The sequence below is a fragment of the Mustela nivalis genome (genome assembly GCF_964662115.1).
Source record: "Mustela nivalis genome assembly, chromosome: 14".
NCBI lineage: Eukaryota > Metazoa > Chordata > Mammalia > Carnivora > Mustelidae > Mustela > Mustela nivalis.
The window spans coordinates 45846985-45869974 of NC_139033.1; the positions used below are offsets into that span (position 1 = coordinate 45846985).

General features: G+C 34.9%; 1 protein-coding gene across 21 annotated transcripts in view; it reads left to right on the plus strand.

Moving 5' to 3' along the window:
* PIAS2 (protein inhibitor of activated STAT 2) overlaps positions 1-22990 on the plus strand; it is a 90325-nt gene that overhangs the window by 4950 nt on the left and 62385 nt on the right. For 7 of the 21 annotated variants that reach the window (XR_014302540.1, XR_014302541.1, XM_082698224.1 and 4 more), the window contains exon 2: positions 17814-18288. Coding sequence is in view for 17 of the 21 variants with exons in the window: in XM_082698224.1 (XP_082554350.1) it covers positions 17814-18288 (475 nt within the window). In the remaining 4 variants the exon portion in view is untranslated. Of the gene's footprint in view, positions 1-7097; positions 7192-9370; positions 9480-17813; positions 18289-22990 lie in introns of all 21 variants that reach the window. The other 14 variants (XR_014302542.1, XM_082698233.1, XM_082698220.1 and 11 more) reach the window with 4 other exon arrangements.

Below are 22990 nucleotides of genomic sequence, written 5' to 3' on the forward strand. Positions count from 1 at the left end.
TAAATGGATAATTTAAAATAGTAAGCCAAGGTATTCTTAGCTGTGGTAGATGCCTTTGCATTTGTTTGTACCTTAGGTCTGTGGCCTCCCTCCATGAATGTCTTTTCTAAGACATTTCTAAGACTGTTCTAAATATTACATTCTTCAGGTGTTTCTCTTTTTTTAGCATTTTGCCTTTATTTTTCTGGATTGGATCTTAGTTACTTTATTTTTAAAATTTTTTTATTGAGATGTAATTTACATACCATAAAATTCAGCCTTTTAAAATGGCTTTGGTCTATTCACAGAGTTGTGCAAGCATCACCACCATCTCATTCCATAACATTTTCATCATTCCAGAAGAAACCCAGTACCCATTCGCAGTCACTCCTCCTTCTTACATCCAGCCCTCAGCTTCCAGTAATCTACTGTTTGTCTCTATGGGTTTGTCTGTTTTAGATATTTCATAGAGATAGAATCATACACATGGCCTTTTCTGTCTGGCTCCTTTCATTTAACATACCTTTTCAAGGTACATGTTGCAACATGTGGTAGTGTTTTTTCCTTTTTATGGCTGAATAATATTCCATTGTATGGAGTATACCACATTTTGTTTATTCATGAGTTTATGTGTATTTGGGTTGTTTGTACTCTTTGACTAGTATGAACATTCATCTGTGTATAAGTTTTGTGTGGACATATGTTTTTGGTTATTTTGGGTAGTTACCTAGGGATGGCATTACTGGGTACATGTGATAACTCTGTTTAAGTGTTTGGGGAACTGTCAAACTTTCCCCAAACTACTACATTTTACATTTCTACTAGTAGTTATAAGAGTCCTAATTTCTCCATATCCTCACACACGGGTGTAAAGTGGATTTCATTGTTTTGATTTGCATTTACCTGGTGATTAATGTTGTTGAGTATCTTTGCTTTTGCTTATTGGGTATTTGTATATTTTCTTTGGGAAAATGTCTACTCAAATCTTTTGCCCATTTTTAAACTTTCTTTTAAGTTCAAGTATTCATCAGATATATGGTTTGCAAATATTTTATTCATTTTATGGACTGTCTTTTCACTTTTTCCATAATATACTTTGAAGCACAAAATTTTTTTTAAATTTTGACAAAATTTAATTTATAAATTTTTTCTTGCATGTGATTTTGATAAGTCATTGCTTAATTCAGTGTCATAAAGATTTATGTTGTTTTCATATAAGCGTTTATATTTGTAGTTCTAGTTTTTAACATTTAGGTTGTTGATCCATTTTTGTTGATGGTGTGAGGTAGGGATTGAACTTCTTTTGCATATGGATATCCACTTTCACACATTATTTGTTGAAGTATGATTCTTTCTCCCTTGAGTTATACTTAGAGCTAGTCTCTTTTTCAAGTACCTGAATTTAAGAAATTACACAGTTGAAATAAAAGTGATATGTGGAATCAATGGGTATCATAGTCCGAACTATTCTCTATGAATGTTTACATTGAACCTCCACCCCTGGTAATGTGGCTTCTTTTTTTCCTCGACTTTTTTTTGGAAAAGTGGTTTTTGTGGTTTGGAATAAGAGTTTTTGTGACTTTGCAGAGAACAATGTAAATCTAACATGGACATTCAGACCTCTCCATTTGATTATTCATATAGGTCAGTAAAAGCTGTTCTTGATTACATTGCAGAAGGTTGTTTTTGCATGGTTATTGACTGACTTTGGCCAAATTATTTCACTTTTTCTTTAACCTGGAAAAAATTAAAAAAAATTTTTTTTGAAAGTGTGTGTGTGTACACATGCACATGCACCAACGCGTGCACACAAGGGGGAAGAGAAGGAAAGGGAAAGAGAATCCTAAGCAGGTTCCACACTCCATGCTCAGTGCAGAGCCGGACACAGGGCTCAATCCCACAACCCTGACATCATGACCTGAGCCAAATCAAGAGTCAGAAGCTTAAATGACCGAGCCACCCAGGCGCACCAACCTGGAAAATGTTTTTATTTATGTCTTTGAAGGTTTCTTTAGTTTGAGAGAGAGAGAGCGCGCGCACGCGCGAGCATGCACTCGTACAAGTGCATGAGCAGAAAGAGAGGCAGAGACAGATGGAGAGAGAGAATCCCAAGCACGCCCCATGCTGAGACTGGAGCTGCAGTAGGGGCCTGTTCTCAAGACCCTGAGATCATGACCTGAGCTGAAATCAAGAGTTGGAAGTTTAATTGACTGAGCCACTCAGGCGCCTCTGGAAAATGGTTTTAATAATAATTTTTATTCTTATCACCATTCCTCAATGTTTTTCCCAAATGAAAGCAATACCTCTGCAGGTAATTCAGGAAAATTCAGAAGGAAAAATAAAAGCCCTTCCTTTCTTTCCCAGTAGATTCCACTCCTGATATAGCTAACTGCCTTTTAACCATGCTTGGGTATTTCTGTTTTTAGTTTTTCTCTTTAGGCTAGTTCCCAAACTCAGAAACCCCACATATTTTTCTGTATCTTGATTTTTCTTTAAACTCTGAGCAGTGTCTTCTGCTTGACTCTAGTAGATAAGAAGTTTAGATCATTATGTTTTCCACTTTTCCTAGCATACTGATTTGTACTAGTTATACTTTTTAATTATTTTTTTAAAGTTTTAAATTCCAGTTAATGTACAGTGTTATACTAGTTTCAGGCATACAATTTAGTGATTCAGTGCTTCTTTACATCAGGCAGTGCATATCCCAAGTGCCCACTTTAATCCCCATCACCTAGTTCACCCATCCCCCCACTCCAGCTCTCCTCTGTTAACCCTTTGTTAAATATAGTTAAAAGTCTGTTTCTTGATTTGCCCAGTTTCTCTTTCTTTCCCCTTTGCTCGTTTGTTTTGTTTCTTAAATTGACAAATGAAATCATATGGTATGTGTCTTTTCTCTGACTTATTTTGCTTAGCATGTACTCTCTAGCTCCAACTCTGTCATTGCAAGTGTCAAGATTTCATTCTGTTTTATGGCTGAGTAATATTCCTGTGTGTGTGTGTATGTGTGTGTGTGTGTACATGCACACCACGTCTTTGTTCATTCATCTATTGATGGACACTTGGACTGCTTCTGTAATTTCGCTATTGTAGATAATACTGCTATGAATACTGGGTGCATGTATTCCTTTGAATTAGTATTTTTATATTTTTGGGGCAGAAACCTAGTGTAACTGCTGATTCGTAGATTAGTTCTATTTTTATCTTTTTGAGGAACTTCCATACTGTTTTCCAGAGTGGCTGCCCTAGTTTGCATTCCGACTAAGAGTGTCAGAGGGTCCCCCATATACCACATACTTGCCAACACCTGTTGTTTCTTGTGTTATTGATTTTAGCCATTCTGAGAGGTGTGAGGTGATATCTTATTGTAGTTTTGACTTGCATTTTCCTGATGAGTGATGTTGAGCACCTTTTCATTGTGTCTGGCCGTCTTTGTCTTCTACCAGTTACATTTTTGTTCCTAATTTTGCTGTTAGTTATTAACTTTTTCTAATAGTTAAACTTCTGTTTCTTGACCTATCAATTTTAGGCAGTATCTCTTCAGTTCCCAGTCTCACAGAGAATTTAGTACCCATCTATTTCCCTTTGTTTCTTCTACCTCCAGTCTTCCTTTACTTCCAGCCTTCATTTTTTATTGCACTGTCAAGATTTTAGCATTTATATTATGGTTTATAACACTTCTAAACTTTTCTGTGCTTCTGTGGGAGGATTCTAGAAATTGAGTTTTGGACCTCCCTTTGTAGTATGTATCCTGATAGAAATATTAGTCACCGTGAAACCACATCACTTGGAACTATAGAGGAACTTCTGTTACTACTCCTGTGCTTCTCAAAGGAGAAATGTAATAAGAGTCCTGCTTGAGTGAGGAGAATTCATGGAAATTATTTTTTAAATTTAATATTATAGTGTGTTCTCATATGTAACCATTCAACTTTTCTTGGTGAAGGGTTTTTCTGGAGCTCTCAACCTTTCTTTTCAAATTTGGGCAGCTTGCTTTCTAGATCTGCTATACAGCTGTCATCCTGGGATTATATTGCACCTGGATTGGGTCTTTTGCTTGAATCCCTTGTCTTTTTTAAATTCCATTTTTGATATTACTGGAATATATTATCTTGAGTAGTTGTTTTAGTATGGACATGTGATAAACATCTAATTCCTTCATTGTCTGAGAATGACTTGCCTTTGTTCCTGATTGGAGGTTTAGATGTAGAATTATATATTTTGGTAATCAGTTTTTCCTACTGAATTTTGAAAGCTTTGCCCTAGGAACTTAAAACACCAGTGTTGCTAATAGAGTTGCATTACAAATCTGGCAGTTATCCTTGTAGTCACCTTGTTTAAAATCTTTGTGGTGATCTTTTTATCTTTGATATTTTGTGAAATGTGTCTAGTTGTAAACCTATTTTTCATTCTTGGGGGGGGGGTAACATTTTAGCTCTAAGAGTCTTTTCAGTTATGGGAAATAGCTTTTATTTCTTTGATTACTTTTTTCCCTCTTTTCTGTTTTCTTTGAGACTTCAGGGGTGAAAGTTGGACTTCTAGATTGACATGTATTTGTTTATATCTGAGGATTTCCTTGATTTTTGTCTTTAAACTCTTCTGCAGAATTTATTTCAGTGATTATATTTTTAGTTTGTAGAAGCTTTATTTTTTTCTTCTTTTCAATAACAACTTGTTCTCAGTTTACGGGGAAAAATACCTTGAAGTCTCTGAGGATGCTAATTCCTTTAAAAAGATCTCTTGAGACAGTTCTCTTTTATTATAATCATGGTTTGTGTATTTGGCTTTGCCAAATTTTTTTTTGCCCATTTTTATATTGGGCCATCTATCTTTTTCATACTGATTTTACCCACACCATGTAGACATACAGAATTATATTATATCTATATATCTAAATTTTTATGTACATAAAAATTTTATACAAATGGAATGATGCTGTATTTTTTTTGTTTATTATCGTTTTTAATTTTCCATTGTATGAATACCAGTTTATCATTTCTCTTGTTGGAAATTTGTGTAGTTTCCTTTTTTTTCCTATCACAGGTCACCAAATTTTTTTATCCAAACTTCTGAACCACAGAATATGCTGAAAATGCAAATAAAGAAAAATTCTATAAACTTAATCTGCACTGATGTGACACTATTTGTAATTTTTTATTGATTTCATTTAATGTAAATATTTGTATGTTTCACTGCAGAAGTTCTAGGAGTAGAATTGCTGGGATTTAAGGATATGTGTGTCTGACTAGATGAGGTCAGATTATTTTCCAAAAAGGATTGTATCAGTATTTACTCTTTCCAACAATGTAGAAGTTTTCATTACTCGCTTTCTTGCTAACATTTTGATCACACTGAATGTTTTTGCGACTGAGTAAAAATTTCACTTGATGGTTTTTAATTTTTCCCTTTGGTTATGAAAGTGAGCATCTTTTATTATGCTCATTAATATTCTCTTAGCTCTTCTGAGATTCTCTTACCTGTTTCGTGTCTCTTCTCCATGTTTGTAGTAGGTTTAAAAAACCTTTTTTCTTACTAATTTCAATAGTTCTATAATTGCATCTGTCTGTGTTTTCTGGATTCTTTCTTTTTTTGTTTGTTTGTTTGTTTTCTGGATTCTTATCTTTTAATCTGCACTGACAGCACCATCACATTGTCTTAATACTCCCAGCAATGTAACAACTTCCACAAAAACAAACTTCTGTTGATATAGGGCATTTGTGTAGGAAATATGTAGATCATGAGAATACATCTGGGTGAATTTTTTCAATATAACCAAATGTGGATGAAGAGAATAGAACATCACCAGGACCCTAGAGTTACTTACCTCCCAGTGACTAACCTCTGTGTCCTCAAAGATAGTACTGGCTTGATACTGGTCTTAGATTAGTTTTGTCTGTTCTTTGAAACTTACATAAATGGAACTGTATGGTGTATATATTTTTTGTGTCTTTCCCCCTCAGTTTGTTTGCAAGATTTATTGGCATGTTGTTGTAATTTGTGTATTCCCTTCCACTGGCAAAATAGGGTTCCAGTTGCTTCATGTTCTTTCTTGTCCACTCTTTTAAACATTTTAGTGAATATTTAGTGGTTTTAATTTGTATTTTCTTAATGAGTAATGATGTTAAGTCCCTTTTACTATGTCTGTTGGCCATTTGGATATCTTTTGTGTCATGACTTTGCCAATTTTTTTGCCCACATTTATATTGGTTTATCTGTCTTTTTCCTGCTAACTTCTAGGAATTCAGTACATATCCCAGATACAGCTCTTGCAGGTTATATTTTTCAAATAATCTTCTCATTTCCTTAGCCCTATAAGTGTATTCAAAGATCTTGACTTCTCCACCTATCCATTGCCCTTTTTCCACTGGCAGATACTTGCAGGGGAAAAGAGCCATTAAATGTTGTACTTCATTTTCTATACTTCCCTTCTTTTCACAGCACTGGCCTCTCAGGTCCTTGAAACTTTTTATAGTGCTTCATGTCTTCAAATGGATGTTTTTCACATTACCTTCAGTTTCTAAATTTTCATAGGGAAGGTTGGTCTCAAAGTCCACTCAATCATTGAGGGACAAGAAGTAGGCCAACTCTTCTTGCCTTATAGTTCTTTAGGGTACTTCTTGGCTGTTTGATCCTTTGTAATTTTAAAATCATTTTTCTAAGTTATACAGACAGAAACATGCATGATCTGTTGGGATTTTGATGGGAAATGCATTGAATCTATAAATAATTTTGGAGAGAACTAAGGTTTCTTAACCGTGAACATTGTAATCTCCATTTATTTAGGCCTTTACAATGTCTTTCATAAAGTTTTATAATTTTCTTCAACTAAGCTATTGCAAATATTTTGTTAGATTTATTTTTAGGTACTTTGTTTTTGTATCAAATCATAAATGGTATCTTTTCATAATTATATTTTCTACCTTGCTGGTGTATAGAAGTACAGTTTTGACTTTGTGTAACAACCTTGCTCTACTCCTAATTGTGATAAATTATCAATAGAATTCTTTTGGATTTTTGTGTAGATAGACCTATCTGTGAATAATGACCTCTCTGTTTCCTCCTTTCCAATTCTTATGCTTTTTTTTTTTTCTTTCTTTTTCTTGTCTTAATGTGCTGGCTAGGATCTCCAGTACAGTGTTGAATAGAAGCGGTGATGGGGGCTTCCTGATCTTGTTCCTGATTTTAAAGGGAATGCTTTCAAAGTTTCACAGTTAAGTATGATGCTTGCTGTAGGTTTATTGTAGATAATCTTTTCAGGTTAAGGATGTTCCTTTCTATTACTAGTTTGTTAATTTTAAAAAGTCATGAATGGATATTGAATTTTATCAAAAGCCTTCTCTGCATTTTTTTGAGATGATGATGTTTTCCCTTTGTAACCTGTTAATGGGGTGAAACTTGTGTGTTTCAAGCATAAAGTCAATCCTCATTTGTCTCTTTTTTCATTTTTGGACTCAAACTGAAGATAGTTAATTTAAGATTTTTACTTCTTAAAATTAGTAATATTGACCTAAAAAAAATATGCTCTTCTTTTTCTGGAAGAATTTATGCAGGATTAGAATGATCTGTTTAAGTGATAGAACTCCCTGACAAAATTGTGACTGTGTTTTCTATGTGAGATACTTCTTAACCACTGATTCAATTGCTATGCTTATAAGATTTCAATTTTCAAGCCAGTTTTGGTAGGTTATATATTTATAGGAAGTTAGTTGTCTTTTTTATTCATGTTCTTGAATTTATGGTATTAAGTTGTTAATCTCTAATTTTGTATTACTTGTAGTTGATGTCCCTTTTGTCTTTTTTCTTTTAATGCCTTTTCTCTTGATCTCTCAAAAACTAAAAGCTTACCAATTTTTTAAAGACTTATCAGAGATCAGTTTTTTTTTTTTTATGCTCTTCAATGTATCCTTCCTCCATTTCATTATTTTCTGCTTTTTATTTAATTTGTGCTTTTGGGGGGCATATTTTTATTATGTCTCTAATTTCTTAAGTTGGATGCCTTTTTCTTTAATTTTCAGTGTTTTAACATAGGTCTCCATTGTTTTCCCTGCATCGCACAAGTTTTGATGTGCAGTGTTTTCATTATTTTCCACTTGTGAGTATTTTTCTGTTTTTCATTGTCAGTTCTTTGAGTTATTTTAAAAAGTTTTTTTTTCCAAACATGGGAGTTTCTTTTGTTATTGATTTGTAAATGTGTTGTAATTTGGAAGCATGATATGTATGATAGTGATCTTTTGAAATCTGTTAAGACTGCGGTCAGTTTTTGTTCTTGTTTGTACTTAGAGAGAATGTGATTTTTCAGTTGGAAGCACAAAGTTTTATATATGTCTGGTAGTTAGGCTTGTTAATTTTGTTTAAATCTTCCATATGTTTTTGGAGAGCAGATATTAATGGATGTTAATCTTTTAGAAGAACATTTTTTCCCCCCCGTTTTCTCTTATAGTTTTACTAATTTCTAAAATATATTTTAAATTGTTGGTAGTACATGACAGTTTAAGCTTTTATTTTCCTGTTGAATTGGAGCTTTTACTCTCTATTAACTTTTTGTGCCTTTGAATGCTCTTTGTATTATATACTATTGTTTTATATTATAGCTGTAATCTTCTCTTTTGGTCAACTAATTTTGCCTGATTTTTAAAATTCTTCCTATCCCTACATTGTTGTGTTCTTTTAGTTTTCTCTCTTATGAATATCAGGCTATTGAATTAAAAATATTAATCTGCTCTAGTAATCTTGGTCTTTGTAATTTGAAATTAAACTTTTATTAAGAAAGCTGTTAATTTACTCACAGTTGTAAGAAGTAGTACAGAGATTTCACATACTCTTTACCAAGTTCTCACAGTGGTAACATCTTGCAAAACCTTAGAACAGTATGACAACAATACTTCAAGGATATTGACATTGACACAATCAAGATTTAGACCATTTCCATCACTATAAGGATCCCTCTTGTTGTCATTTTTATCACCACACCCACTTCCTTCCCATCCCCTTAATATCTTGGACCCAGTCATATGTTTCTCATTTCTGTGGTTTTATCTTTCCTAAGAATGTTATATAAATGGAATCATACAGTGTGTTATGTTTTGTGTTTGGTTTTAGCATCATTCTCTGGAGATTTATTCATGTTGTTTTATGTATTGATAGCTCATCACGTTTTATTGCTGAGTAGTATTTCATGGTTTGGATTTGTTTAACCATTTACCTGTTGAAAGACATCCATGTTGTTTAGAGTTTTGGGCTGTTAAAAATAAAAGTGCTTTAAGATTTCTGCATAGTTTTTTTTGATGAACATAAGTTTTCATTTCTCTGGGCTAAAAATAACCAGGAGTACAATTCCTGGGTTGTATGGTTATTGTATATATAGTTTTTTAAGAACTTGCAAACTGTTTTCCAGAGTGGCTGTACCATTTTACATCCCTACCAGCAATGTATGGAGTGATCCAGTTTCTCTGCATCCTCGCCAGCATTTGGTGTTATCACTGTTTTTCATTTTAGTCATTCTGGTATGTATCTAGTGATACCTCAGTGAGGTTTCAATTTGCACTCCCCTAGTGGCTAATGATAACATATTTTCATGTGCTTATTTTTTATCTGTATATCCTTATTGATGAAATGTTTCTTCATGCCTTTTGTCCTTTTTTAAATTGGATTTTTTTTTCCTGTTGGAGTTTGAGAGTTCTAGATATGTTCTAGATACTCATGCTTTGTTGGATATGTGGTTTCCAAATACTGTTGCCAAGCCTCTTGATCGTTTTTTCATCTTTTTTAACAGGGGCTCGCAGAACACATGGTTTTAATTTTGGTGAGGTCCAGTGTTTATTTTTTCCATTTGTGGATTTTGCTTTGAATGTCAAGTCTAAGAATTCTTTGCCTAGCCCTAGTTCCTGAAGATTTTCTTCTGTGTTTTTTCCTAAAAGTTTAATAGTTTTATCCTAATGTTTAAGTTCGTGATCCATTTGAAGTTAATTTTTGTATAAAATGTAAGACACAGTTGGATGTATAATTTGCTTCAGCACCATTTGTTGAAAGGCAGTCTTTCCTCCATTGAGTCACTTTTGCACCTTGGTCAAAAACTACTTGGGCATATTGTTTCTGTTTCTGGGTTCTCTGTTCTGTTCCATAGACCTGTGTGTTACCTTTGCTCATACAACATACCACACAGTCTTGATAACAGAGCTAACTTGTGAAATGGAATGGACTGATTTCTGTCTCTGTTTTTTAAATTGTTTTAGCTCTTCTAGTTCCTTTGCCTTTCCATATACCTTTTAGAATAATCTTAAATATAAAAAAGTCTTGGTGGGATTTGGTTGAAACTGTGTCAAATCTGTGTCAGTTTAGGCAAAATTGATGTAGTTTCTTTGTTGAGTCTTAAAAGCCTTGAGAATCCATTCATTTAAATTTTCTTAGACCTCTTTTATTAGCATTTTATAATTTTCAGTATACAAGTCCTGTGTGTTTTGTTATATTTTCAAACAGGTATTGTTGTTTTTAAACTTGTTTCTGTATATTTTTTGTTAATACATAGGAATGTGATTCATATTTGTGTGTCACTCTTGTCTCCTGCAACTTTGCTGAACTCAGTTATTGGTTGTAAGAGTTGTTTTTATAGATACTTTGGGATCTGCAAATACAGGCAATTTTAAAAATTTTTTTCCTTTCAGTCTGTATGCCTCTTACTTCCTCCTCTTGTCTTTACCCTTATCCAGAACATATAGCACTATTCTGATTCATTTGGTGAGACTTGACATTCTTGTCTCCTTCCCAGTCTTAGGGTAATGTATTCATCCTTTTACCATTAAGTGTAGTGTTAGCTATAGATTCTTTTGTAGGTGATTTCTATCAGGTTAAGGAAGTTCTCTGTTCCTGTTCTTCTGAGAATTTTTATCATGAATGAGTGTTAAATTTGTCAATGCTCTTTCTGCATTGACTGTTAAAATCACGTGTTTCTTTTTTAAGCTTTTAATAAGGGTATACTACCACAAACAAAAAAAGGGTATACTGGGGCGCCTGGGTGGCTCAGTGGGTTAAAGCCTCTGCCTTCGGCTCAGGTCATGATCCCAGCGTCCTGGGATTGAGCCCCGCATTGGGCTCTCTGCTCTGCGGAGAGCCTGCTTTCTCCTCTCTCTGCCTTCCTCCCTGCGTGCTTGTGATCTCTCTCTGTCAAATAAATAAATAAAATCTTAAAAAAAAAAAAAAAAGCGTATACTACATTGATTTCAAACACTAAACCAGCCATGTAGTCCTGAAATAAACCTCACTTGGCGATGGTATAGAATTCTTTTTTATATATTACTAAATTCTCTTTGCTAACATTTTGTTAAGTATTTTAGCATCTATATTTGTGATGGTTTGTAGTCTTATTTTTCATACTGTTTTTGTTTAGTTTTGCCATCAGGGTAATGTTAGCTTTATAAAATGAATTTGGAAGTGTTCTGTCATCTTCTATTTTCTGGAAGAAATTAGATTAGATTGGTGTTAATTTTTTAAATGTTTGGGTAGAATTATCCAGTAAAACCATTTAGGCCTGATCATTTACTTTTTAGGGGTTTTATTTTTTAATTCATTTTTTTGAAGATTTTATTATTAAAGAGCATGAATAGCAGGGGGAGGGAGAGAGAATCTCGGGGAGACTCCATGCTGAGTGTGGAGCCTCAAGTGAGGCCCCATCTCACAACCCCGAGAGCGTGACCTGAGCCAGAATCAAGAGTTGGATGCTTCACTGAGCCACCTGGGTGCCTCTCTTTTGGGGAGTTTTAAAATTATGAATTAAATTTTTTGAGTGGTTGGAGGGTTATTCAAATGATCTATTTAATATTGGGTGAATTTCCTAATTTGTATTTTTCAAGGTATTTGTCCTTTTCATATGAATTACCAAATTCATGTGTCTAGTTGTTCTTAGTATTCCTGTATTTTTTCTTTTTGATGTCTGTGGTGTCTGTGGTGATATTCACTAATCTTGCAGTTTTAATTGGAAAGTTTTATTTCATTTTTAAACTGCTCCCCACTCTGCCAACTTACATGCATGTCATTGTCTGCAGTTTTGTTCTGTCATTTCTTAGCCTTACAAATCTGCTATTATAATTTTATACAGTAAATGTTTGTTTAAGCTAATCACTTTCCTCCCCGAGGCTTGTCATTTTCTTTGGTCATCGTTCTGCTATGTTAGATTCCTCTAAATTCTGGTTCAGCATTGATGGGCTTTTTACTTTTCCTTTCCTGTGTTAGACATGCTTTCTTTCTTATGGCTTTTGCACCTGCTGCATCTGAGGTCTTGGAATGCTTTTCCCAGATACTCTTTGGGTATCTTCTTAATCCTTCAGTTACTTACTCATTTATTTCCTGAGGGAGACCTTCTCTCTTTAAGATTGCAAATCCTTTACCTCTTCATTCCCTGTCCTTTTCTCTCATTATTTTTATCCTTTGTATTCATCACCACCTGCCATATTATATATTTTATTTTTATGATAAATTTTTCTAAAGATTTTATTTATTTATTTGACAGAGATCACAAGTAGGCAGAGGTTCTAGTCTGCAGGGGTTGACGGGGGCCGGGGGGGAGTGGGAAAGAGGCTCCCTGTTGAGTAGAGAGCCCTATGAGGGCCTCGATCCCAGGACCCTGAGATCATGACCTGAGCCGGAGTTGGGGACTTAACCCACTGAGCCACCCACACGCCCCTTTATGATAAATTTTAATCTGTCAAGCTCCTCAACTCAGTCATTCATTGAAATTTTATTTTACTTATGCAATTTAGGGGCATTGACATCTTTTCAGTATTTACTATTTTTATCTAGTAACGATACATTTCTTAATTTATTCAAGGGTTCTTTTATGTCTTGTTTTTATGTAGCTATTGGAAAAATTTTAAATTTATGCCTTTGCATTTTAGATTTTGTTATTAGACTCATTTTTAAATACTGTTTTTCCTGATGAGTCACTCAAAAATCTGTTCGATGTGTAGATAACTCAGTGAATTTCTTAAGTTATTTTTAGGTCTTATTTTTCAGTGGGTAATAAATATTTTCAGTATAGAAAGTTCTGTCATTTGTAAATTATTAATATTGCTTCTTTTAAAATCTGTATTGTGTAGAAACCTTCAAATAATTTTAAATGAGAAAACATCTTTTATGGGTCTTTATTTCTAGTGTTTCATCTTTAAAGATGGTATTTGTTCTTGGTTTCTGATAGCTATCCTCTCTCATGTTAACAGAGTTTCATTCTGTTCCTGTGTATTGAGAGGTTTTATCAGTAATGGTTAGGACTTTTGCAAATTCCCTTTTGGCATTTATGCAGATTAACCATATGGCATTTTTTGAGCCAATAAATCTTTTTGTATTGCTTTCCTTATTTTAACAATTTTCAGAATAATGAGTTGGTTTCTCAACATTCTGTTAACAGAGATCAGTGAATTTTTTTTTTGAGGTCTTGGGCTACTAGATTGTTTTCTGTGTCCTTCTGACAAGATGCCAGTAGTCTTTGATAACTTCTTTGCTTTCTGGTGTGATCAGATGTTCTAGGCTCATCGTGTGCATTTTCTACCCCAGACTTGCAATTAGCTATTTCCTCAAGGAGCCTGGGTTCTTTTTGTGGGAAATGGTATTTAGACCATAGTCTGTCTGTCTTTGCCTCAAACAAACAATTTTTGTTTAATTAAATCTAGAATACTTTTAGATTTATGGAAAAGTTGGGAAGATAGTATAGAGAGTTGTTGTATAACCCACAACTAGTTTTCCCCATTCAAACAAACTTTTTTCTGTGGAAACATCTTACAAAGGTAGAGAATTCCCTTTGTACCCTGTACCTAGTTGGTGGTTTTTTTGTTTTGTTTTATTTTGTTTTGTTTTCCTGCATCTCCACTCATTTCTCCCAATAATTTTTTTCAAGTTTCAGGTAATATTTTTTATTATTTGCTTAATCAGGGTATATTGATGTATAACATTATATTGGTTTCAGGTGTATGCATTGCAAAATGATTACCACAATAAATCTAGTAGAGATTTATCACACCAAAAATATTTTTGTGTGTGTGATGAGGACTTTTGAGATCTCCCTTAGCAACTTTGAGATATACAATTTTTTTTTAATTTGGGCATGGAGTAATGCTTGAACTCATGACCCTGAGATCAGGACCTGAATTGAAATCAAGAGTTGGGTGCTTAACTGACTGAGCCACCCAGGAGCTCCACAATATGCGATTATTAACTGTACTCATCATGCTGAACATTATATCCCCATATCATATTTGTTTTATAACTGAAAGTTGGTACCTTTTGATCCCCTTCACCCATTTTCCCCCACAGCCCCCCATCAGAACCACCAGTTTTCTGTATCTGTGAGCTTCGTGTTCTTGTTTTTGTTCTGTTTTTAGATTCCGCATATAAGTGAGATTCTATGGTATTTGCACACTTCTGTCTGAATTATTTCGCTTAGCATAAGGCCCTTAGGGTCTATCCATGTTGTCATAAAATGGCAAGATTTCATCCTTTTGTATGGCTAATATTCCATTGTATATGTGTATAGAAGCTGTTGTAGATATACAGCTGTGAAGGGTATGTGTATATATACACAGCTTCTTACTCATTTTTCCATTTATGGACACTTAGGTTGTTTCTGTATCTTGGCTATTGTGTTTGAATAATGGTACAATGAACTTGGCAGGCATGCATATTTGGGTTAGCATTTTCATTTTCTTCAAGTAAATACCCACAAGTGGAATTGGTGGATTCTTTGGTAGTTCTATTTTTAATTTTTTGAGGAACCTCCATACTGTTTTCCTTTGTGGCTATACCCATTTACACGGCCACCAACAGTGCACAACAGTTTTCCCACTCTCTCCATCCTTACCAACTTTTGTTGTCTTTTGGAGTGGCCACTCTAACAGGTATGAGGTGATAGCTCAGTGTGGTTTTGATTTGCATTTTTGTGATGAGTAGCGATATTAAGCATCGTTTCATGTCTCTGTTGGCCATCTATATGTCTTTATTTGAGAAATTTTCTGCCCAGTTTTTTTAAAGTTTTATTTAAATTCCAGTTAGTTACCATACAGTGTAATATTAGTTTCAGGTATACAGTTTAGTGATTCAGCATTTTCATATGACCCCTGGTGCTCATCACAAGTCCACTTGTTTATCCCCATCACTTTTTTAACTCCTCCTTCCACTCATCCCCCTTTTGGTAACTATCAGTTTGTTCTCTGTAGTTAAGAGTCTTTCTTGGTTTGCCTCTATCTCTCTTTTCTTCCCCTTTTGCTCGTTTGTTTTGTGCCTTAAATTCCACATATGACAGAAATCATATGGTATTTGTCTTTCTCAGACTAACTTACTTCACTTAGCGGAATACTCTGGATCTAGAACCATCTGTGTCATTGGGATTTCAAAAACTACTTATAAATGAAGATGTAAATTGTTTTAATATTGTAGTTGGGATAGGCAGTGTTAATATAAATGTGATCTGTCAATTTCCCTCAGTAGTTCCGTTCTCTACCTCCTATTATACATCCTAGCAGATGGAATATCTATTTACAAAGTTTGTGTTGATCTTTACCATGACTTCTGACCTATTAGAACTTCCCCAAATTTTAGACTGCTTGTGCAGTTTCCATCTCATATATAAGAGTTGAAGAGTAGTCTCAAGGAAATCTTTTTACTCATTGGTTATTGCATGTAACTATCATATTTACTTCCTTAGTGAGGTTTTCTAAATGTAGCACCTTCAGCTTGCCTTCACTCTTGTATGTGATGTTCCAATTATATGATGACTCAGCTTTAATTTTTTAAATAGTGTTGTTTAATAAAGAAACAAGGTTGATTTAAAGTCCTGGTCTTTTTTTTTTTTAACTTTTTTTTAAAGATTTTATTTATTTTTGCAAGAGAGAGAGAGGGAGAGAGAGAGAGTGCGTGCAGGAGCACGAGAGCTTGAGAGTGCACATGCAGGCACTTGTGGGAGCAGAGGGAGAAGCAGACTCCCTGCTGAGTAGGGGGTCCAATGTGGGACCTGATCCCAGGACTCTGGGATCATGACCTGAACTGAAGGTGAATACTTAACTGACTGAGCCACCCAGGCATCCTTAAGTCCTGGTCTTAATTTGTATTTTTTGTTTAGATATTTTTAAAATTTTGTTTATGTATCTTTTTCTTTTAAGATTTTTATTTATTTATTGGCAAAGAGCGAGAAAGCACAAGCAGGCAGAGCAACAGATGGAGAGGGAGAAGCAGGCTCTCCACTGAGCAGGGAGCCCGATGTGGGGCTCGATCCCAGGGCCCTGGGATCTTGACCAGAGCCGAAGGCAGTTGCTTAACCAACTGAGTCACCCAGGTGCCCCTGTTTATATATTTTTCTAAAAATCAGTCCTGCCAACATATTTCTCTCTGGTTCATAGAATTTCCTTAAAATCAGTTAGCAAGCATTTATTGAGAAATTCTTTTGTGTGGAGCATAAAGCAGTTGCCACTGAAGTATTAGAAGACACACTTTGGGAGGCAGCAGAATGGACTGGATAAAGTCCACTTGGAAAAAATTATATTAAAATTATACTAAAGATATAGACACTGGAGGTTGGTGGAGAACAGTAGCTGAAATCCCTTCTTGGTAGTTTTCATAGTAGGCTCACCTTACCTGGTGACAGCTGAAATTTGGTTGAAGACTGAGTTAAAGGGGATTTCTTTTTGCTTCAGAATGTCCTGATTCTGCATTCATTTTGTGAGCCCTTATCTCTTTCTTCCTTTTTGTTTGTATATTTACAGCAACTAATAGAGCCAGTTGCATTAGCATCCTTTGCCAAATTTATGATTGGAAATAAGTGATATGAGACCTCCCAGAAATCCCATTTTGAGAGCCAAGCTTAGGGTGACTTTGTGTTCTTTTACGTCATTTCTGTAAAACAAGTTTCCTTAAAGCAAAGAGTAATGTGAAAATAATAGAAGGAGGGAAGCAAAGCAATGAACTCTGAGTTAGATTTCTTTAGAAACTGTCCTGGATGTATTCTGTCTGTATGACTGCCTTTGTTAGTGTTCGCATGTGGTAATGGTTGCTTACGCCACTGTAGTGCAAGCCAACTTCAATCGAAGTGTTAGGATTGGGGATGGGAAAGGTGCATTGCATTCTTTCTTGGCAGGACACTTGAGAAAGCTGTCATAGTCCTTTTTATGCATGAAACCGTGAGTAATCTGTAACATCTTGACGTAGGCCAAGAATTTTGTTTTTCATGTTTGTTGTCCATAGCATTGGGGTAAGATTGATAAAATCTTCATTTTAAGACATGGAGGAAATGAAGTGATTTGAAGTGTAATGACCATGCATTATCTATTTCTTAGTAATTTGAGTTGGGGTGAAAAATTCACTGGATTTTTGGATCACAATTCTTCCTGATTTTGTAGATTTACTATTTAGTATTGGAAGTTATGCATATAATTTTGCAAAAGTCTAATTTTTTGTTAGGTTTATTTTTGATGGTACTGTAGCAGGCATTACATTGTATATTGATAGGATGAAAAGAAAACTTTCATCGGTTATAAATTTCATAGTCATAAAGCAAATAAAGCAAATACAGGTTTACACTTCAGCATCATCAGATAGTGAGGTGGTTAGTAGAAACTGATAGGCCATAGATTATCAAGATTAATAGAGCAGACCATGATTAATGCCATAACTTGAATGTAACTTGGGTGGGCAGTGGCTCTATAAATAGGATCAATCTTAAGTGGTATGTGAAAATGCTGGCTCCTAGCATATACCAGGTGATAAAATGCTGGTAAAATCGGATTTTATGGTATATTTTAGATGGGGTTTTTATATGCTTGACAGTGACTCTTGGCTTATGTCCTTTTTTTCCCCCCTTTTAGAATATGGTTTCTAGCTTTAGGGTTTCTGAACTGCAAGTGTTACTAGGCTTTGCTGGACGGAATAAAAGTGGACGCAAGCATGACCTCCTGATGAGGGCGTTGCATTTACTGAAGAGCGGCTGCAGCCCTGCGGTTCAGATCAAAATCCGAGAATTGTACAGACGCCGGTACCCACGGACTCTGGAAGGACTCTCTGATTTATCCACCATCAAATCTTCAGTTTTCAATTTGGATGGTAGCTCATCACCTGTAGAACCTGACTTGGCCGTGGCCGGAATCCACGCGCTGCCTTCCACCTCGGTTACACCGCACTCACCGTCCTCTCCTGTGGGTTCTGTGCTGCTTCAAGACACGAAGCCCACGTTTGAGATGCAGCAGCCATCTCCCCCAATCCCTCCTGTCCATCCTGATGTGCAGTTAAAAAACTTGCCCTTTTATGATGTCCTTGATGTTCTCATCAAGCCCACGAGTTTAGGTAAGTGTTAGAGAAATTAGTTCCTTCCAGATGAGGGAATAACTAAGGCAAGAGGCCTTCAACTAGTGATTAACAATTTGCTGTTAATACTATAAAATGCAAACATTAATGGCAAGTAAATGCCAGATAAAAAATATTGGCAACCATGACTGAAATCTAGTATAGAAATGCTAATTCATCATACCTACAATTTTATAGCTTAGAACTCAAATTACATCTTTGTGTGTAGGAACAGGTACAGATATTGCTTGTGTGTAATTTGTGTTTTGGTATTTTTACAGATATTTAGTTTCCATTTAACATAGTGTTTAAACTGCTTTCATAAGAAATAAACCTTTTATACTTAATTCAGCACATGGAGTTGGACACATGTGTTTAGCTTTTTTAATATCCATTCACTGCTCAGAAAATTTTATCATTCCTAAAAAATGATACATGGGACTTTAACAAATTCTTACCTACATGATGGCTTCTTTGTACTAATGGTATGATTTCTTATTGCCTAATGAAATTATTTACAGAGGTATTTGGATTTTTTGATGAAATAAATTGTTTAGGAAATGGCATTTCATAGTTAATTTTGGAGACTTTTTTCCCCCCCTCATTCTGGGAAAACTCTTTTTATTTCAAGTCATTTGGGAACTCTCTTAAATATGTATCAATGTGCTTTTTTCCTTTTGTAGAAGATTATGCTGCTGTATATCTTGGTTGAGCCAGAAGGACATTTTGAGGGGTAGGACTGGTTAATGGAGTCGGTACGGCCTGAGTGATGGCAGGTCATGGTGGCTGTGCTTTTCTCAGCCCCTTCCTCCTCGCTTTAAAAGTTTTAATTTAGCAATACTTAGCCAGTCAGGTAGAGAAATGCATTTTACCTCTTCATTACATTCATTATGAAGTAAGGATTGTGTTCACCTTTTATTATTTGTACAAAGTTCTTTGAGTAGAATTATTGCATCAAAGAGTAAGAACATTTTAATTTTAGATTCTTGATAACATGTTGCTAAATTAGTTTCCAGAAGAGCTGTGCCAGTTTGCATTACACAAAGTGACAGAGTGTCTCTTATGGCCTTTCTTCCTGCCTTTATTAGGTGTTATTAAAAACAAATCTTGGTGATTTTGACAGGTGAAAGCTTGTGTCTTGTTTACATTTTTTATTTTTAGAATTAATAACCGAAGCAAACATTTTTAAATGTTTATTACCTAGTTGCCTTTCTTTTATGCTTTTACAGAGATTTAGAAAAAAGATTCATCTTTTTTTTAAACAGGTTCATTTATTTGGTTAAAATGGTTCCATAATTTTTTTTATTTCTATCTTTGTCATGGTTTTTTGCTTATACCAGTGGAGCATATTATGGCTCATTTCCATGTTTCTTTCTTGGCAGTTACTGCAAATTTTTTTTTGTGTGTATTTTGAGAAAGATTCAGACTGGTAATATGCTTAGGTGCCCCTACCTAAGCATAGGTCCTGGGACTCCTCAGGAATATGGCTAAGGTGAGGCTGGCGAAGATGTGAGAGGGCAGTGGGGTTGTAGTTACAGTGAAAGGGACTGAAAGAGACCTGATTGTGTGCCTGGAAAGAAGATGCAGGCGTGTCTTCTCTGTTCTTTAGCATCAGTGTTGCACCAAGGGGTGAACTCTGGAGAGGCTTTGTGATTTTCCTTCTGTATTTCTCTGCTTAGTTCAAAGATAGAAACTGGAGTTTTCTGCTTTTCTGTATTTAAAAGAGTTTCTCTTTCACTACCTCCATAAGGTTAAAGGAGAGTAGTAGGCATTTCGTGAGTTTACTAAGATAAAATTTTCCTATCTCATTTCACTTAGATAAAATAATGCCAGAGGTATTTTGTGTTGAAGAGTGGCTAAGAAAAACCTGCCTTTTGCTCATAGTTTAAATTAGAATGTAAGAGATAACATGTAACCTTAAGGTTTTTGAAATAACTTTTACCCCTGAGCTAAAAACTATCTATGCATATGTTTTTCAAGAGTCCTGCCTATCATTGTTTTTTTGAATTTATAGACTGATTCTTGTTTTAAAACAATAAACATTTCCTTATCTTGGAGGTAAGATTTTTTTTTTCCTAAGGAGGAAAAAAAGAATTTTCTGAATGTATGTAATCTTGTTATGTCAGATTGATAAAACAGTGATCTAAGAAATGCTCTTTTAGACTTGGAGGTGGAAAGTTAGAAAATCCACATCAACATATAGTCTGCCAAATGAAAGTGGAAAAAATTAATCATTTCCAGTAATGACCTTTAATTGAAAACGTTCAGTGTTGCAGTGTCTAAGGCAATGCAGTGACATTCAGAAGCTTCCTTAATTTTTATTAATTGTTTTATAATTTGAAAATATACATAAAAATAGAAATTCTGCGGAAGTTCATTTGTTTGGAATCCTGCTATCGAGAAACCTGTTTACATTTGGGGATTGAGAATTAAAAATCCTCAGGAGGCCAAAGAGATCTCAAATCCATATTTCAAAGCACATATTCTTAACATCTGCAAACCAGTCTGTGTATACTTGATTTTATATACAGTTGATTAGATTGGTCTTTTTTTCTTCTTTTCAGTTGTCTTTTTCCTTTTTTTTTTTTTTAAGATTTATTTATTTATTTGACAGACAGAGATCACAAGTAGGCAGAGAGGCAGACAGAGAGAGAGGAGGAAGCAGGCCCCCTGCTGAGCAGAGAGCCCGATGTGGGGCTCCATCCCAGGACCCTGGGATCATGACCTGAGCCGAAAGCAGAGGCTTTAACCCACTCAGCCACTCAGGCGCCCCTTCTTTTTTTTTTTTTTAAAGATTTTTTTTTTTTTTTTTTTAATTTCTTTGACAGAGAGAGATCACAAGTAGGCAGAGAGGCAGGCAGAGAGAGAGGAGGAAGCAGGCTCCCTGCTGAGCAGAGAGCATGATGCGGGACTCCATCCTAGGACCCTGAGATCATGACCTGAGCCAAAGGCAGCGGCTTAACCCACTGAGCCACCCAGGCGCCCATCCCTTCTTTTTTTTTTTAAAGAGAACTTTGGAAGATGAAATCCTTTGGGAATTTTCTATTTAAGAAATTTGTCTTTATTTAGTTTGTACAAAAGAATATATATAAAGCATTAAGGTGTAAAAAAAATCAGTGAAATGAACACTTGTGAAACCACTACCTACTTTTGTTTTTTGTGTTTGTTTTGTTTGAGCTGAGATCCAGGCCCACCCTGGTGTTCCTCCCATCCCTTCACTGCCTAGTTTTTTTAAAAGGAACATTGCCAGTATCTTCAAGCCATCTCCTTGCCTTTTCTGAGTTAAATCACTATTCTGAATTTATATTTCTCTCCTTTGCTTGTTTTACCATGTATGTATTTTAAAAAAGTAATGTTTGATTTGCTTTTGAAATTTATGTGATGATTTATATTCTTTTGTGACTGGCTCTTATAATCATGGTATGTTGATACATCTAGCTGTTTGGTATTTTGTGAAATACCTTCAGAGTATTTTGAGTCTTTAATTCCTTAAAACTTACTCATTGTGCTTTTCAGATTGCAAAAGTAATTTATGCTAGTAATTGAAAATTCAAACATCATGGAAATATAACAAAGGGAAGGTCCCTCCTAACGTCCTATATTACCCAGCTGGAGTTGTAGTGTAGTAAACTGTTTTTCTGTATATATTGTCATCTTCTGTCTTTTCCTGTTCATTAAAAGAGCTTTTTCCAACTGCAGAATCACTGTGCCACGTTTCTAGTCAGAGAGGATACTGTTTTACTTGTATCCTCTGCCAATAGCACCTCCTGGAGTTCTGCATCATGATGATCTTTCCTAACAGTGTTTCTTGGAAATACATTATAGATTTGTGGGTTAAATAGATTTTATTATATCTTGTACCATCACTTAACCAGTATTCCGTTGGTGGACATTTTTGTTTTTTATTTATTTGAAAGTATTTTAGTACCCAGCATGGTCGGTCATTATTCTTGCAGTTTTTAAAACATTGCTGCTATTAGAATTTTTGCATATGTGCTTCTGAATACCAGGCTGCTGAGCATTTTTGAGCATATTTGTGAAATATTATGCCACTGTGAAGTCAGTACAAGTACTTAATATTTTGATATTCAGCTTTTGTTTCAGCAGTTGCTTCAGAAACCTTATGCCTAACATTTATAATCCAGCAGGGTATGATTATATTATTTTTCTATACCCTCATCAGCATTGGTCTTTTAATTTATTATTGGCCTTTTAATCTTGAAACAGTGAGACTTAGTAAGAATTAACATTTTTCATATTCTTAAATTCCTGAATATTAGGAAATAACTCATTAAGCTTTTTGGGTGCAGTTAAACAGGTTTAAAGTGATGTGCAGTTGATGGAAAGCCATTAAAATAGAACCTCACTTCTAAGGAGTTTGGATAAATTCAGATACTATACGCATCATTTTTATTAACACAGCTAATGGGTATGTAATGATGATTTAATTTGGGTATGGTCTTGTAGTCTAATTGTGGAGAAGCCAGAGATATGAGATGGCCATTAGGAAGTTGGTTATCTATTTGGGGAGATAGTATTAACGTGAGAGCCAGGTAGCCATGAGCTATGTACCTGTATGATGAAGAACTATAAATTGTGTATCTGAAACTCATACTGTATCGGCCTCAGGATCGGCAAAGTCAGTCAAGACTTCTTGGAGTCAGATGTGAAGTATGAATTTGTCTACTTTGAATGGATGGCA